The sequence below is a fragment of the Convolutriloba macropyga genome, chromosome 8, assembly GCF_964194025.1.
Source record: "Convolutriloba macropyga chromosome 8, txConMacr16.3, whole genome shotgun sequence".
Lineage (NCBI taxonomy): Eukaryota > Metazoa > Xenacoelomorpha > Acoela > Convolutidae > Convolutriloba > Convolutriloba macropyga.
Genome location: NC_134475.1, coordinates 5,253,624 through 5,269,750, shown reverse-complemented (window position 1 = coordinate 5,269,750; position 16,127 = coordinate 5,253,624). Strand labels below are relative to the sequence as shown.

General features: G+C 32.9%; 1 protein-coding gene across 1 annotated transcript in view; it reads left to right on the top strand.

The window, feature by feature from the left end:
* Positions 1–5,409: 5,409 nt before the first annotated feature.
* LOC142344332 (fibronectin-like) overlaps positions 5,410–16,127 on the top strand; it is a 62,937-nt gene continuing 52,219 nt past the window's right edge. Inside the window, exons 1-2 of the mRNA XM_075395919.1 lie at positions 5,410–5,531; positions 12,208–12,341. Coding sequence (XP_075252034.1) covers positions 5,502–5,531; positions 12,208–12,341 — 164 coding nt within the window. The 5' untranslated portion in view covers positions 5,410–5,501. The remainder of the gene's footprint in view (positions 5,532–12,207; positions 12,342–16,127) is intronic.

The following is a 16,127-nucleotide window of genomic DNA, read 5'->3' as shown; positions in this document are numbered from 1 at the left end:
AATTTTCCGCCCTACTTTCTATTTTTCCATCCTACATCGGTTATATCATAGAATACGAATCATACATATATTATATTCATATTCTCTTCATATTCATACTCATGTTTGTGTATACATTTTTAATCATGTTTCCGTCCAAATTTTCTCTCGGAAGTAAGTAGACCATTTTATGGCCATTTATTTCATACAACCAGGACGTTGTTTTTTTTGTTTTGTTTCTTTATATAACAATTTATAATCAGTTTCGGAACAAAGGTCGTAATAGTTAAAGGTTATAATAGTTAAAAATTGGTTCATACGAGAGCTCTGTAATATTTTTAAGCATAGTTGTTTGGTTAATGTGTTATTAAATGTCTGATTTACAGTACCAAATTTGATTGCTTATTAAATGTATATAAAGCCTACAACTTTTTTTAAAAAAATGTTTAATTTCAAAGTATAAATTAATTCCGTTCAAATAATTAACGCGTATTGTTGTTTTCGTTATAGTGGTCAAATTTTTCAACAAAAAGACACCATTGCGGCGCATTGATTAGCAGCAATAATTGTTGACCGGAAATTATTAATTATTCATAAAATTTTGTTTTCCGTTTTTCAAAACTACCACACCAGAATTTTAATTTGAATGAAGATGATCAAATCAGCAAAATGCTGAACTCTTTTGAGCGTCGATTAAAAACTATTCCGGTAATTTTTCACACGATATTTTTAGTTATAACTATAATTTTAAACCAGGGTAAACTTACGAATAGTGCCATTATACCTCTTGAATTTTCTTTGACTTATACTTCTTTGAAAGTTTTTGAGGAATTTATCCACGAGTTTACAATAGCAGAAAGCGCGCGGCTGTGTGGGTTAGCTTGTCTTCAGAAATCGTTCTGCAAATCGTACAACTATCATCTCAAAAACAAAAATTGTGAATATTTAGTGGCAGATTCGCGATTGCTGGAAAGGGAGGAAGAATTGGGTAAGACCCGGGTTGAAATTTCTTTGATTTTTTAAGAAGATCATATTTATGATTTCATTATGTTCCAACTTGATTTAATAGCCTGAGCCTTCAATGAAACCAAAAAAATTATATATATGGTCCTGGTATGGTTACCAAGAAATTGTCGATTTATTAGCCGAGTGTCGAATTAATAGAAATAAATAATAATTGATTATTTATTGAAGAACGTCATTTTCAATTGAAAATTAATATTCGAAAATAATTACATTAAAATATTAGGAAATACTACACAAGCGATGAAATCGGTGAAGATTTTTACATTCTAAGCGTATTTCTTACAAAAATTTTCAACGTTATTTGGAATGGCATTTTTGATTTAACTGGCCTAAATGCACTATGGCTTCCCACTTATTGCTAAGTACTCTTAGTGCTGGAATAAGTGATTGTCAAAAATAATAAATTAGAAACAAATTAGCTTTCTAGAGGCGATGATGATACACAATTTTTATCTTGAAAGTTTCATAAAACAAATATTATATCTCGTATTAACAACATAATGTTCTTAAAAGTTCTTAGTTCATTATTAAAATCTGATTGTAAAAAAATGATTACAGAAATACATCTAGTTATTGGTAAAAAGATTGATTTAGTGCGTCGAATGATTGACTTTGTGTTTCAACAAGCTTCTTAATTTGTAACGCAGAAAAATAAAATAAATTTTTCGCATAATTAAGCTTATCCTAACTTAACAGAAAATTGGGCTGAATTTGAGTTCAATGAAAAAGAACAAAACAATGACAGGAAGAAAAGGAAATGTGGAGTATAGACAACAAACAGTGTTTTTTTTTCATTTTCAAACACCTCTTTCTTTTCTTTTTTGTCTTTATCCTTGATCTCCTCATAGTTTCTCCTCTAATTTGAAAGATTGAGGCTCTGCTAAATGGCTGAATTATCTTACTTGATGATCATATGTACGTGGGAAAAATAGGTAATAGCATAAAAAGTTTTTTTTCCAATTTTTTTCTTGTAATATTCCGCAAAGCAAGAATTTTTTCAAAAGGGTAATCATAGAACAGACCGTTGGAATTTCTGCTCGCGTCACTAAAACCTTAAGGCATACCCGGAGGTTGGTGGCAGAGTAAATTAGCGCTGAATCAGTAAAGAGACACTCTGTTTTTTAGGATGGCCAGTACTCTGTTCATGTCCCAATTTACGCGGGCCAGTCTTGATTTTTGAGTTAAATTTACAGCATGAAAAATAATATGCCCAGTTTTACTCCAGCCAACAATGATTTTATTTATATGCGATGCGAACTTCCGCGTGGGTACTTGTAACAATTAGTTTGCGTAGCAAGTCGTAACCATTAAGCTAAATGAGCTTTGTGGTAATTGCCTACAAACCAGCTTTTATATAAATAGTGTGTGTTTTACTATAGTAATCACCAGTTATAAGCAACAAAAGTATGACATTATTCTGCTCAGACTTAATTTTGGGTAATGAGTAATTTTCAGACTATACAGGATAAACTTAGCCTGGGCGAACTCTATGAACTCAATATAATTATAATGAAGAAAAACTGCACATAAAAAATTTAAAACATTCTGGATAGCCAATGATTCAGAACTGAATTACGTCTTTTCTCTTGAATTATTGTAGTTCAGCGCTGAAATGTTTTGAGATTCAAGTGCGGGTAGTTTATCGTGCATTATGGGTAAAAATTTGAAGGTTTTAAAATTTTTTTCTAATTATTGCAGACTTTGATTAAAATATATTGAAAACAATTCGCCTCAGCTATGCCCTATTGCTCAGTCATCTTATTGGAACGCAACAATTAAATCTGTCTATCAAAAAGAAAATTTGATGGGTGCCATATTTGCATAGTTCTTAGTTCAATTTTTGAAGTTCATATTTTCAGGCTGTAATAAAACGTCAAATATCAGCATGACAACCATGAATGAACACTGTTTGATTGTTCCGTTTTGATTTCCAATTGAGGGAGTTCTGCTTAATTCACAATGAGCGTCTTTTAGCAGTTACTTTTTTTGTTTCAATATTAGAAAATGATATCTATCAAAAATTAGATACTGAGCTGAAGTTATGAAAAAAAATCGCTGGAGATCTGACTTTAGACAAGAACGAATTACTGAGAATCAAGTTTTTCACACCACTTAAAGAATATTTGTTGTTAATCACTAATTGGCTAAAAAATGCTGATGACCATATACCATAACCAGTAAGCAAAATGTGTTTTCTAAAATTAATGCTTTTTTGTCTTTAACATAAACATGATATTTAAACATGGTAGCACGCAAAACAAACTGAAAACCTGAATTCTAAATAGTGCCATATTTTGTAAGTAAAATCCAAAAGATCTTTGGTAAAAATTAGACTGCCCTAATTTTTTAAAATAAGACCCTGGTTGAAATTCGACTAGCCTAAAGTGGCTACTCATAGAAAAAAAAACTTGATTTGAAAACAGGTAATCAAATTTTTTTCACGTTTTTTAACGACGTAAAACTCATTTTTGAATTGAAAACGTGCATGGAACGTTAGAGTTTTTTAAAAATCAGTAACCGCTTTTTTAAATATGATTTTCCAAAAATTTGGAAACTAGACACAAAAGGAAATGCATTTTTGACATTTCTCCAGAATTGCAGAATTGGAAAGTGATGCAGAGCTTCGGGATGTTTTAAATCTTACAGTTGATTTGATTTTACTTTCTCAGTTGACTTGATATCGATTATTGGCATATTTTCATCAATCTTCAGAAAATCCAAAGGTTAGGAAACCAAATTTTTTATTCTAATTTAAAAAAGTGTTTTTTATTTTCATTTAAAGATACTTTCTTAGAGTAAACAAAAATTGAAGAAATTGGGCATGACTATCTTGGTAAAGCATATATCACCCCAGTGATTCTGGAATTTTTGTCGTGTAAGATCTGATAAGATGCTGATCAAAAATCTTTTTGAGATCGTAAGATCGTGTAAGATCTTATCTGGTCTTACACGACAAAAATTCTGCCCTACGTGAAGTTTATTCGTGTAAGATCTGATACAATAATAATTCAATTGTTATCTTATAAGATCTGATAAGTATCTTATCAGATGTAATCAGATAATAACTCAATTTTTCTGAATTGTTATCTTACAAGATTTGATAAGTATCTCATCAGATCTTACACGATAAAATTTCACGTAGGGCTCAATTTTTATCCTGTATGATCTGATAAGACATGTTTTATTGATTTCAATATAACCCTATAACGTAGTCAAGTTCTTTTGAAAGTAAAAAAATAATCGGTCAACTAACCAATTTCGAAACAAAAAATGTTTGTTGATTTTATTTTGACGGCAGTATAATTCTGAATTTTAACTAGGTACTATGGCTAAACTTAGCAGTCCAAGATAGTATTTGTCTTTGAAGTAAATTTTACAGCCTAATTTGTTAATTACTGCGTCAGAAAAAGCCCCTGACACTCCAATAATCTTTTTCACAATATCTTATAAGTCACAAAAGACAATATAAGATAATTTTCTCTTTGTTGCTCTGACACTTAAGTATTGCAAGCTGTAGTTTTTTGGCAACTGCTTGAAAGCAACCCTGAATTGTTTTCAATATGTAGAACATGTCATACTTTAAGAACTTTTATGGTATAAGATCTGATAAAAAATTTTATCAAAATGATGAGTCATAGCTTTCTGAATGTTTCTCTTTCAAGATTTTCATAATATCTTACACGATAAACATTTTTGTCAGACAGAATTTTTATCGTGTAAGATCTTATAAGGCACAATTTTTGTCTGACAAAAGTGAACTTTTATCTAAGATCTGACAAAAGTGAACTTTTATCGTGTAAGATCTTATCAGACCTGATAAAATTTTTTTATCGTGTAAGACCTGATAAATTGTCTTACAAAGTCTTAGTCAGGCGACGCATAATCTTATCAGTACTTTTACGACAAATTTGTAAGAAATTTGTATGATCTTACAGGATAAAAATTCTCAAATGTCTGGGTAAGTTAAACAATGAAATCTTTTCTAAATTCACTCCCTTATGGTTGAAATCAATCCTAAATATGTCACAAAATCAACTGCTCAAATTAAGGTTCAAATATTTATTATCACAGCTTCTGACAGTCTTAGTGATGAATGATGATAGATTGATAAAATATCAAAATATTTTATTTATATTTCATCTTCAGGGCTGAAGTATTTCAAAAATACAATAATTTGACTTCGGATAAACCCGTTAGCTACCCATTCTGGGCTCATCCATTCAGTTTTGTTTAAACTTACACTTAACATGAAAGAAAGTGTTTATATCTCGTCATCTTCTACCTGGGAGCATTTCCGAGCGTATTTTCGTTTGGTTCCAGGAATACCTCATCGTGCATATGGATTTGACTGGTTGCACGGTGAGGTCGACTTCAACATCAGAGGTTGCTCCCTCTCCCCTCACTCAATAGTTAGTGACTGTGTGTGGATACAACTATACCCCCCACAGGGAGTGCACAATATTACGTCATACTGGCAGTTTCCAGACCTGCATAACATGCAGTACCCTGTAGAAGTTAATTGGAAGGTAGGTTTGTTTATACAGCTGGGTTCATTTTCATAGGAAATTTTTGCTTGAGTCAAAGAATCATTGGAATAAGTTCAATTGCCGCAAACAGTGGTGTCATATATCAAAATTAACACGGGAGCCACGTCCGGATCAAATACGAGGTCGTAAATAATTTCACAGCTATATAAGTTACCATATACAAATATCAGCTAAGCCGCAGAAACTGTAAGCATACAGGTTGTGACAACTTTGGGGAAAACAATTGAACTTGATTTCGAGATATATGTGATCACAGATTTTGCCAACTAATTTAAGCCCGCGAAAAATCAAAAATGTAGTAATACTTGGGACAAAAAAACAGTTGAACTGGTGTATTTTGAGACATCGTTGAGATATCAATTTATCATTTTGTGGTTTTAATCACAAATGGATTAGAGTTGTTTCTCAGCAATGCAAAATTATCGTGTTCGTTTGTGAGATGACGTATGCCGGCAACAAGAAATCCAAAAACGCTGTTTGATTCTTTTCCATTCGGATAAGCTCCCTACTGTTGCGAATACACATTCACGTTGTGAATCTAAACTTTATATTGACCATTTTTATGATAAGGGATCGCGGTGCGCAATTAATCAAAATATTGTTCCGAATACGTTGATGGATTACTCAACTTAGTCAATTCGCGGAACAGATGTACAGATTGGCTTACGCCGCAAAAGAAATAATTCTGCAAAGACGAATTGAATAAAAAGTAACATCTGAATTGTGCGCAATTGGGCAAGAGAGTTAAATTTTCACAAAAATGATTAAGAATTTACATGGCAAAAACGAACAAATACTGTACGGTCAGTTGTTCAGAAATGGGCGGAAAAATTCGAAAAGTCAATTTGATCATTTTTATGTGAACTTTGACGGTTTTTCGATAAAAAGTACAACCCTGTACCACACTCTCCAACACGCGCAATGAAGCAAAGTCTTATTATTTTTTTTAATAATAAGATTTTAACTGCATGAACTATATATTAGAAATCCTCTTTTTCTTGATATGAAAGCATGCAATAATCTAAATGAAAACGAAACTTCGAACAACTTGATTAACAATAAAGAATTAACTGGGTACTATACTAGGAGGATAAGGAATAGGTTTCATGTACTGCTCAGCAAAAACCAGAAAATGGACAACTCACTAAGGTTAAGACTTCCTAAAATACTAAACTAATATTTAGAAAATGATCTTCTACCGCCTAACTTTAGGAATTTTTCAGTATTACAAATCAAAAATTATATTCTAAAATCAACACGAGTTTTCATTATACAATAATATTCTTTAGTAAAAGCAATTTTTGGGTGCTAGTTTTTGATTCTGGGCATTACTTGTTATCCTCTCAGGAGCCTATATTGTGCCCATTATCAGTTAACATCAATTACAAAAATTTGTCTTATCTTATCTTATCTTATCTTATCTTATCTTATCTTATCTTATCTTATCTTATCTTATCTTATCTTATCTTATCTTATCTTATCTTATCTTATCTTATCTTATCTTATCTTATCTTATCTTATCTTATCTTATTTTATCTTATCTTATCTTATCTTATCTTATCTTATCTTATCTTATCTTATCTTATCTTATATAAGAGAGCCAACAGGTGACATGATTTTGAAATAGTAGTAAAAATACGCAAAAGTAAAATACATTATGATTACCTTAAATGAAATGGTATATATGTGCTGGTTATCAGAGCTAAAGATAATAATAATATAATGTTCATTAGGGGTTTACATATAAATATTATTCGCTTCTTGATTGTCAGCTTCATAGGCGTTCAAAGGGAGCCCCAAATTTTGTCCCCAGTAGTAGTACAGAGCTGCTCTAAACGAACGAACGGATAAATAATCCCGCAAAGCAAACCGACCGCATACATTTAAGCGTTAATTACCACCACTCTTAGAAACTGCCAAACAAATTAACGCGCGCTTAGGCTAACAATATACTATCTTTTGAGCCTTTACTTTTCTAATTAAAAAACGAGCCTCAGTTTAGGTCTGTATTATCCAGGACCAAATCCAAAATAGAACTAGAACTAAATTTGAGTTGGCGCCACTAATACTGCTCAATTTCCCTGATCTTTGACTGACATTTGCAACATAGGGGAATTACTAAAAAAACACTGCTGGTGCATCTGATGGAAAACAATAAATTCCCCCATAAACTTCAAGGTCAAAAGAGCGGAAGGGAAGAATTAAGTCGCCTACGGGAGGATGAAACAGGCTCAAAAGCGCGCTTTTTTTAATATTTTTAAAAACAAGAACAATAATTATTTCTTGAGATCAGCAGAGTTAATTCTCTCAATTTCTCGGTCAATAGGAAAATTAGGAGACCATTTCACTATGAACGTGTACGTGGTTTTCCGCTCCCTATTGGCCCAAACGGAGCAGTTATTTTTTAAGTTCTTCTCAGAAGTGGGAAAAGAGATTTATATTGCAATTCAAGATACTGCAGACAACAGTATCCTCCCTTTCTTTTGAAAAATTAAAATAACCGAATTTACTTTAAACTAGAAGGTAATATATTTTCAATTAAACAATTTTTTGCGTCCCGCGGAAAGTTCAATTCAGAATCAGGAGACTATATTTCGGCTCTACAACACATCAATAAGAAGCCCCAGCTCATCTCGATTATACTACTACTCAACTGGTAATTAGTAAGCTTGTACTTTTATAATTACATTTCTTAAAATAAATTTAACACTTTCAGCCCCCAAACTTCAATTTGAGACTCATAGCACAAACATGTTTTTGGCATATATCTTTGCCTTTGATTTGTTTTATCTTTTATCAAGTTATATCGGCATACATAAAGAGATCTCGTATTGTGAGATCTGTAACAGACCGCTCTAATTTGATACCCTGTTGGTGGTGTATTTGGAAGGAGCCTAATTTACATAGCGATTGGAGAACAATGAGCAAATTTGGAGTTGGAAAATTTTGTGCTGGGTGTTGTTCGGCAATTGTGGCAAATATTTCGACGTTTGTAGCTAATATTTGGAATCACCAAAATTTAATTCTTTCTGATTGAGGATTCGTTTTTGACGGAGGATATAGAACAGCAGACTGAACTCCGATGTATTGCTTGCAGTTTCATTCGTTTTCGCTCACTTGAGTTGTTCGGGTTGAGAAACGCACGATAAATATTTGATTTTACGCTTGAGACTCCAAAATGCGTTGTCTTCATGTCTTCGATGTTCAATTTTTGACGCTTCTGTTTGTTTTGCGGAGACGACACTTGTTTAACAACAGCCGTTGAAATTTCGAAAGACTATTAGTTGAAAATTATTCCAATTTGAAGGCTGGAGAGTGTTTTTTCTACATTTATTCATGTGAATCTAGTTTTTTTAAGTGTCTGGCTCTATTATATGTAAAATGGGAGTTAAAAAACTCCAGGTTTTGAATAACAGTCAATGTTTAAAATTTCAAACATACCCGGCAGATTGCCGGAAAATAGCCGCCGTTGATTCCAATAAGCATGATTGGGATTGAACGAATAGAATATATTGAAAAAAAAAAGATTTTTGTACAAAAATATTTTTTAAGTCCGTTTTGCTTTGATGGCATTTCGTAGTTGAACATACTTCTGTTTCTTAGAGAGAGGCTACAGGGGCTACTATCAACACCAATAAGCATTAGAGGTGGTAACTAAGACTTATAGGAACGACGTTCAAATAGCGGGCATCTAAAATTGGGCTTTATGGGTTTATCCCGTTTCTATTTCTGACTTCAATTTTTTATACCGACTCTGTTCATTTTGAATTGCTTTGCTGAGCAACTGATGTTCAAATTCACTTTAAGCAGAATGAGAGAAGAGAGAAACTAGCCTAGAGAAGTCAAAAAGATTTCACGCAAAATGTCGAAAAAGTGGCAAAATAGTAAAGCGAAAAAAAGTTTGACGAAGAAAAAAAAACATTGCAGGACAAGTCCTGACGTACAATTCAAAGAATTTTCATTGACTAAAAAGAAAACTAGACCTAGAACGGACTATGAATGGATTGGAAAAATCAGTTAGAAAAAAATTCTATCCAAAAAATCAAAAAAACAGTAAAAATCAAGTGAAATTGCCGCATGTGAACAAAAAATCACCACCGATAAAGCGAAATTTTGTTCAAACACCATATTCTCACTCTACTTTAAAATTAGAGCGAAAAAATTTCACGCCGCAAAACCACTCGCTTTTTCGCTCCATTTCCTGTTTCGGTGTGACCATAATCACTACTCCAATTTGACTTCAAAAATCATGAAAATGTGTGAACAGATCTTAAAAAAAAAACATAGCCGGAAGAATTCCGGAAACGACTCGAAGGAAAAAACGAACGCCCCTAACAAACATAAAACTTACTCTACTGATTGACCACAATAACTAACATAATGCTTATCCTAATGAATAACACTTGTCACTTTAAAACAAAAAAAAAAGAAAAAGAACAATGAAAAAATAACTGACCAGAAAAGACGATAAAGCACGTGATAAAAATTTTACATTGAGTTGCAAGTTTAAAAACAACTTTTGGCAAAACCCGTGAAATAGGGTAAGTTTAATTTTGTTGAAACACTGCTATTTGAGACAAAATCAAACACAAAGTTCAAGTAGAATAAACGTAGGTAAAAGAAAGGAAATGAAAAACAAAACCAAAAATATTTTCTTTAAAAAAATTGGCCACAAATAATGAATCAAATACCATTATGCTGAAATCAAGTCATAATTTCAAAAAAGCTTTTAATACTACATCTTGTCAAGTCTCCACCAATCCAAATCATTGTTTATTTATATGAGTAAAAACGAAGAACCAAAAAAATAGAAAAAAAGTTAGTGTTTAAGAAAAGTTAGTGTTATTTGTCATTGAAAAGTGCACTAAATATATTTCAACAAAACCTCTAGAAAAGCTCCTATCAAAAATTAGACCATTAAAAACTAGCAAAAAGCAGACAATCAGAAGAACTCAGCAAAAATTCCAAAAAAAAACACGAAAATTTGCGGAACTCTTCATAAAAGTTACTCAATTATCTTTAATTAAATGATTCAAAACTGAAATCAAAATCATCAACATGCATCAAGGACAACTAATTTGGACTATAGGCATCCCCAAATGCTATAAAAAATTGAAGAACAAAGGGCATTTAAAAAAATTGAAAAAAAAATCATAGAAAAAATTGAGCTTTTTTTCAGTTTCACGGGAGCACATAGACCCAAAGAACGTTAATTGGAGTGAATTAGTAGTGGAAGACTTCGAAAACAATAGGAAAGTCGAATAGGCTGAAAAATTTTTCTAAGTTTAGAAAAAAAACGAAAAACAGCAAAAAATTAAGAAAAATAATTCAAAATTTTTCAGTTTACTGTCATTTTTCTAAACAAAAAAATCGTTTCCAACCTAAGAGAATGTAACCACTTGGTATCTAAAAACTCAGTTACTAACATGCAGCTATTCAAAGCCATTACAAAGCATTATAACAAAACAAAACGCAAAAAATTGCTTAAATTCGCCTAAAATTCAGCAAAATAGCTGAAAAACCAGCAAAATGACATAAAAATCTTATTAATGACCAAAAACTTGCGAATCACTATTAAAACAACCCTAAGCATCACACAATATCATAATCAGACCTCTAAACCAAAAAATAACAAAAAAACGGTTTTAAAAAGCCGCATGTCAACAAAAAAATTTCGCTCGCTTAGAGAAAATTTTTTCACACATCAATTTATCGCTCTCTCAAAAACAGCGGTATGAACAAAAACCACTCTCTTTTCGCTCCACTCTTCAATTTTGTTCAGCACAAAAACCACTCCAAATTTTTTCACGCGTTTCATTTCCCGCTTTAAAAATCACTCCAATAAAATTGATTAAAAAAAAGGACTTCTCCAATACTCCTCTTCGAGTCGTAAAAAGACAGCGCCCCAATACAATTCAAATTCTTTGAATTGTAAAAATACGAGCGCAATAATAGCCGGCTGAGAAGATGAGGGCGGCTATTAATAATAGATTCTTTTTCAATCAGCTAAGACAAAAACTAGCTAAATGGGTTCATTTTTCAAAAATTTAGCGATTTTCAATTTCCCTTTTCTCATTATTTCCTCCCATTCCCTGTGCATTTCTTGCGTGTCTCAATGTTCATCTACCCGTGGAAAATGTTTTAGACCTAGCAGCAGCATTTTCTTTTAGAAGATCTAATGAAAGTTTGCACGATGTGAATTCATTTTGTGGTCACATTTTTTTATTGTGCAACATCAGTTAATATTAATTCCGTAACGTTTAATAGCTACAATTGTTATTGTTTGTTTGCGAATAGACAAGTTGTTTTACAATACTAGTCGTGAGATTTATATTCTGATGAGTGGTGAGAAAATATATTGCTTGAAAAACTATCAATCTCCCACGAACTCTCCCACAAACTATACCAATTTAAAGGAGCATAATACAAAACTTAGATGATAATACTCGCGGTAAAGAAAACGGGATCTTTTCTGTTACGGCCCGCAGCTTATTGGGCATTTGCCGTTTACGCCCCGTGACGAACGTGCTATATAACAACACATATAATTGGGGGCATAAAAACACTGGGCACTAGAGTGTGGGGGGGGGGGGGGGGTGGTGGGGGGCAGAATAGATCCGGAAAATCTAGTTCAGGAATGACTGCTTGTTCTTAGGTGTCGTGTGAAGAGTCAGCGTGTATGCAATACACAATAGGAGCCCAATTGAGGGAACGCCCAATCGCCAGTGACATCAGAACCCTAACAGAACTTCAGCTCACTCCAGGCATTATGTACACATTCGACCTCTCGTATGTGATTTCCAATCTTTTCCTTTTTTGGCAATTTTGAAATTTCAGACAAATTTTCGGTTGAATACAGCTCAGTGTTTCAGTTACCTCTCCAGAATTTGACTTCTCAAAAACCATAGCGATGAATACATTATGTGCACTAGCAAAATTTAAAAAGACATATTCATTTGTTAGATCCAGCGCGACCGTTTTTGGTAGGGCGAAAGCGCAACATCACATTAGGGTTGAGAGCAAAAGTCAGCATCACATTTTTTGGCCGAACTATTCAGGTCCGAAATTTTTACGTAGAGTTAAAATTCAGGTTTGGTCAAAAGTCAACATAAATTTTTCATAAAATATTGATGACGAGCACGGCCTTTTTAGACCCGTTTTTGGTAACATGGTCTTCTCTTAAATCGAGACCTAAATATTAGTAAACATCGATTAAGTTGGATCTTAAAACAAATTTGAAGACATTTTCCTTTGATGTTAATGACATTTCGCTTCCTACGTTTAAATTTATATACCCACTAAGCTCAGGGCAGGACAAGCTCGGTACTATATTGTTTCAATTAATGTTATTAAAATGTAATGAAATTTGTTTTATAACTGGGCCGACATAATGACTACTTGTTGTGCTATCACTGCTTGAAAAGGTGAAGTAACCATTACCGAATAGCTATGCAATGATTTCTTCATAATTTTGCACTATCATCTCAGCAATTTAGATTATGTATTTCTTCCTTGATAATGACATCATTTAAGATTTTGAAAATAAGTTTCTGTGCAAAAACAATTTTAATTTATAATTTGATCATCAAAAAACATTCAAACACATCATATAATTTGGCAAGTTATTCATCTCATTATTATTTTTTAAGAAAGTGAATAAAATTTCCTAGCTGTTGCAACTAATTACCTGTAATGGTTGAGATACAAAATTTAGGTCTTAAAAACATTGTAATGAACATATGTCATTTGGTGCTAGTTGAAAACAATTTTCTCTTCAATTTTCATAAACAGTGTGAAAAAAAAGGAAGTTTACTATGTTATTCCGGTGTCATGACAATTTATCCAATGCCAATACACCCAATGCCATTACACCCAATGCTACCCTATGCCATTATTCACAATGCCATTATTCCCAATGCCATTATTCCCAATGCCATTATTCCAAATGCCATTATACCCAATGTATTTTGATATTTTCGTTCAATAATTCGACTACAAATTAGAAGTTGCTATTACTCATATGTTTTAACATACCCAGTGAAACGAAACATGATACACCTTGCCAAGACATGCAAGATCTTGACAGTCTTGACAAAACATGGGTTATCTTACCAAGATCTTGATAGGAGAAAAATTCTTGGTACATCTTGGTAAGATCTTGCCATGATCTTATCAAGCAATATCAAGAAAAATTCTCGATTAAACTTGACAAGATCAAGGTTAAACATGCACTATAAATTTCACTGTAACTCAGAGGCGTGCAAAGTAATCAAAGTGTTGTGATTGCTCTTTTCTTGGACATTATAATTTTAAGTTGCTCTTTTCAAGACCTTTCGCATTTAACCAAACGTTTTTGTCCTCGGATACTCGAATCCGTTTCTGTTGTTCATATAACAATAAAAATACAATTTAAACCCCCAAACGATGTTTTGAAAATCACTCCAACCCAATTTGTTACGGATTCTGGCACAATACATCAAAAAATTGTGAAAGGTGATAGTCTTTAAACAAAAGAGGGTAAAATGGATCAAAGACGCTTTTCGGTATAAAATCGACTAATACATTTTTTCGGATCTAAAATTAAAAAAAAATCACAGGGCATATCCATTTCAATAACGAATCACGAAATTAAATTATCAAATGGAACTGTAGAGTTATTACTTTAATATCAGGCGGTTACTTTTATTATTTCTTAGAAAAATATTTTGAAGTCGTTTGTCCCCTGCTCTCGCTAATTGCAGTTATTTGACCTATGGCCTCGCTAAACTTAATAGTTTATTTCAGTAACTCCGCCACTGCCGGTCCCCAGCCCGGAATGAAAAATGAGGAGGGAAGAAACACACAGATCATACTGGAAAATCTCAATGTCGATTTTTTTTATCGACTAGAGAAAATTTTCCGACAGTTCTTGCATAATCTTATTAATTCTTGTTTTCAAATCCCTTAAACTTCACAAATCTTGCCGAGATCTAGAAGATTCTTTCTTGTTTATCTTATCAAGATCTTATTTCTTGAGTTTCTTCCAAAGATCTTGCATTTCCGTACATATCTTGACGTTTTCTTACCAAGAATCTTACTGAGATCTTATAAAGATTTGTCAAGTTTTAATATGCTTCTTATCAAGATGTTTCAAGTTTCATTTCACTGGGTACTTAATGGGCCGTGGGACATGATATGAAACTATCACAACCGAACATGGGATTAAATTATCTGCATGTTTCATGTTAACCTTGTAATAGCTATTTTCTGCTAATTAGTACTCGGATGATGGAACGACAATATCAATGTGAATTGGGTATAATGGTATTGGGTATTTTGGCATTGGGTATAATGGCATTGGGTAAATTGTCATATAACCGTTATTCCATCGGACCAGATCATTAAATGATGCTAAAGTGGTCTTCCAAATTACCACTATTCAGAAGAAAACAGAACTCCAATCTTCAAAAATAGAAAAAAATACAGTTCCAGACATTTTGTGCTCAATGTGGAATCATAGCACAATTTTGCTCTCAGTTTCTATGTTAAGAAAAGTTGATTAAAAGTGGGTTGTGCGAAACACGCGACTAACACGCAACAGTGCGAGAATTCAACATTCCCTGTTTTCCCGAAGTTATCACGGCCTGGGGATACCTAATTATCTCTCCAGGTTGACGATAGTCTAACCAATCGTGGCTGCAATAATGGTACCACTTTAAAATTCAAGACGCATATAAGTGACCGAACCCACCGAAAAAGGGGCAATCTTGCTCCAATGTTCCTAAAATTAGATTAATTTTTGATGAGAAAAGAGATTCACAAAACAAGTAGAAAGATAACCTAATAGTTCGTGGGATTCTGATAAACCTCTAAAAATTTTGAAATTTGTGTATATTTGCTGTAATATCAGTGTTGCTTTTTTAAGTGGAAGCACTGCAGCAGCCCCTACTGATCTACTCACAGACTATAAACCTATTGAAAGTTGTCTTTCACTGTTATGGAAAACATGATAGATTGAATAGCAAAAAAACTGCCAACCGTATTATAGAAAAACATTAAAATTAAAAGACAAGTTCAGTTGAATATATAAATGCACTCCAAGTTAGATCCTATTTTTTACTTAAAAAATTAAGCAATGTTATAATCAGCTAGAATTAACGAATAAACGATTGAACTCTAAATCATCTGCCGTGTCAAGAGCAGGAGTCCTGTTCTCTTCGGGAAGGCCACGCATTGAGAAGCGACAGTCAATCAAAATTTGATTTTGTTGTCTCACTCATTGAGTGGGGAGTATAAAATCATCCGTTGGACGATAGCAGATTTCACTGTAATATTTAAAAAGAAAACTACAAGGGGGCAAAAGAATGTTGGAGATAATTTTGACTGTAGTTGGAGCAGCCAATTAAGATATATTTTTTACTCAATTGAATAAAATTTAACCGAAGTTAAACTTTCACTAATAAGCAAAAAATCAGCAGTTTTATTCTTCAATATTCAAAAGTTTACGGTAAATTTTTGTTGATACCCCCCCCCCCCCCCCCCCCCACCGCACCCTCAGCTTAGTGGACATATAACTTTTATGCCCCAGGCGCACGT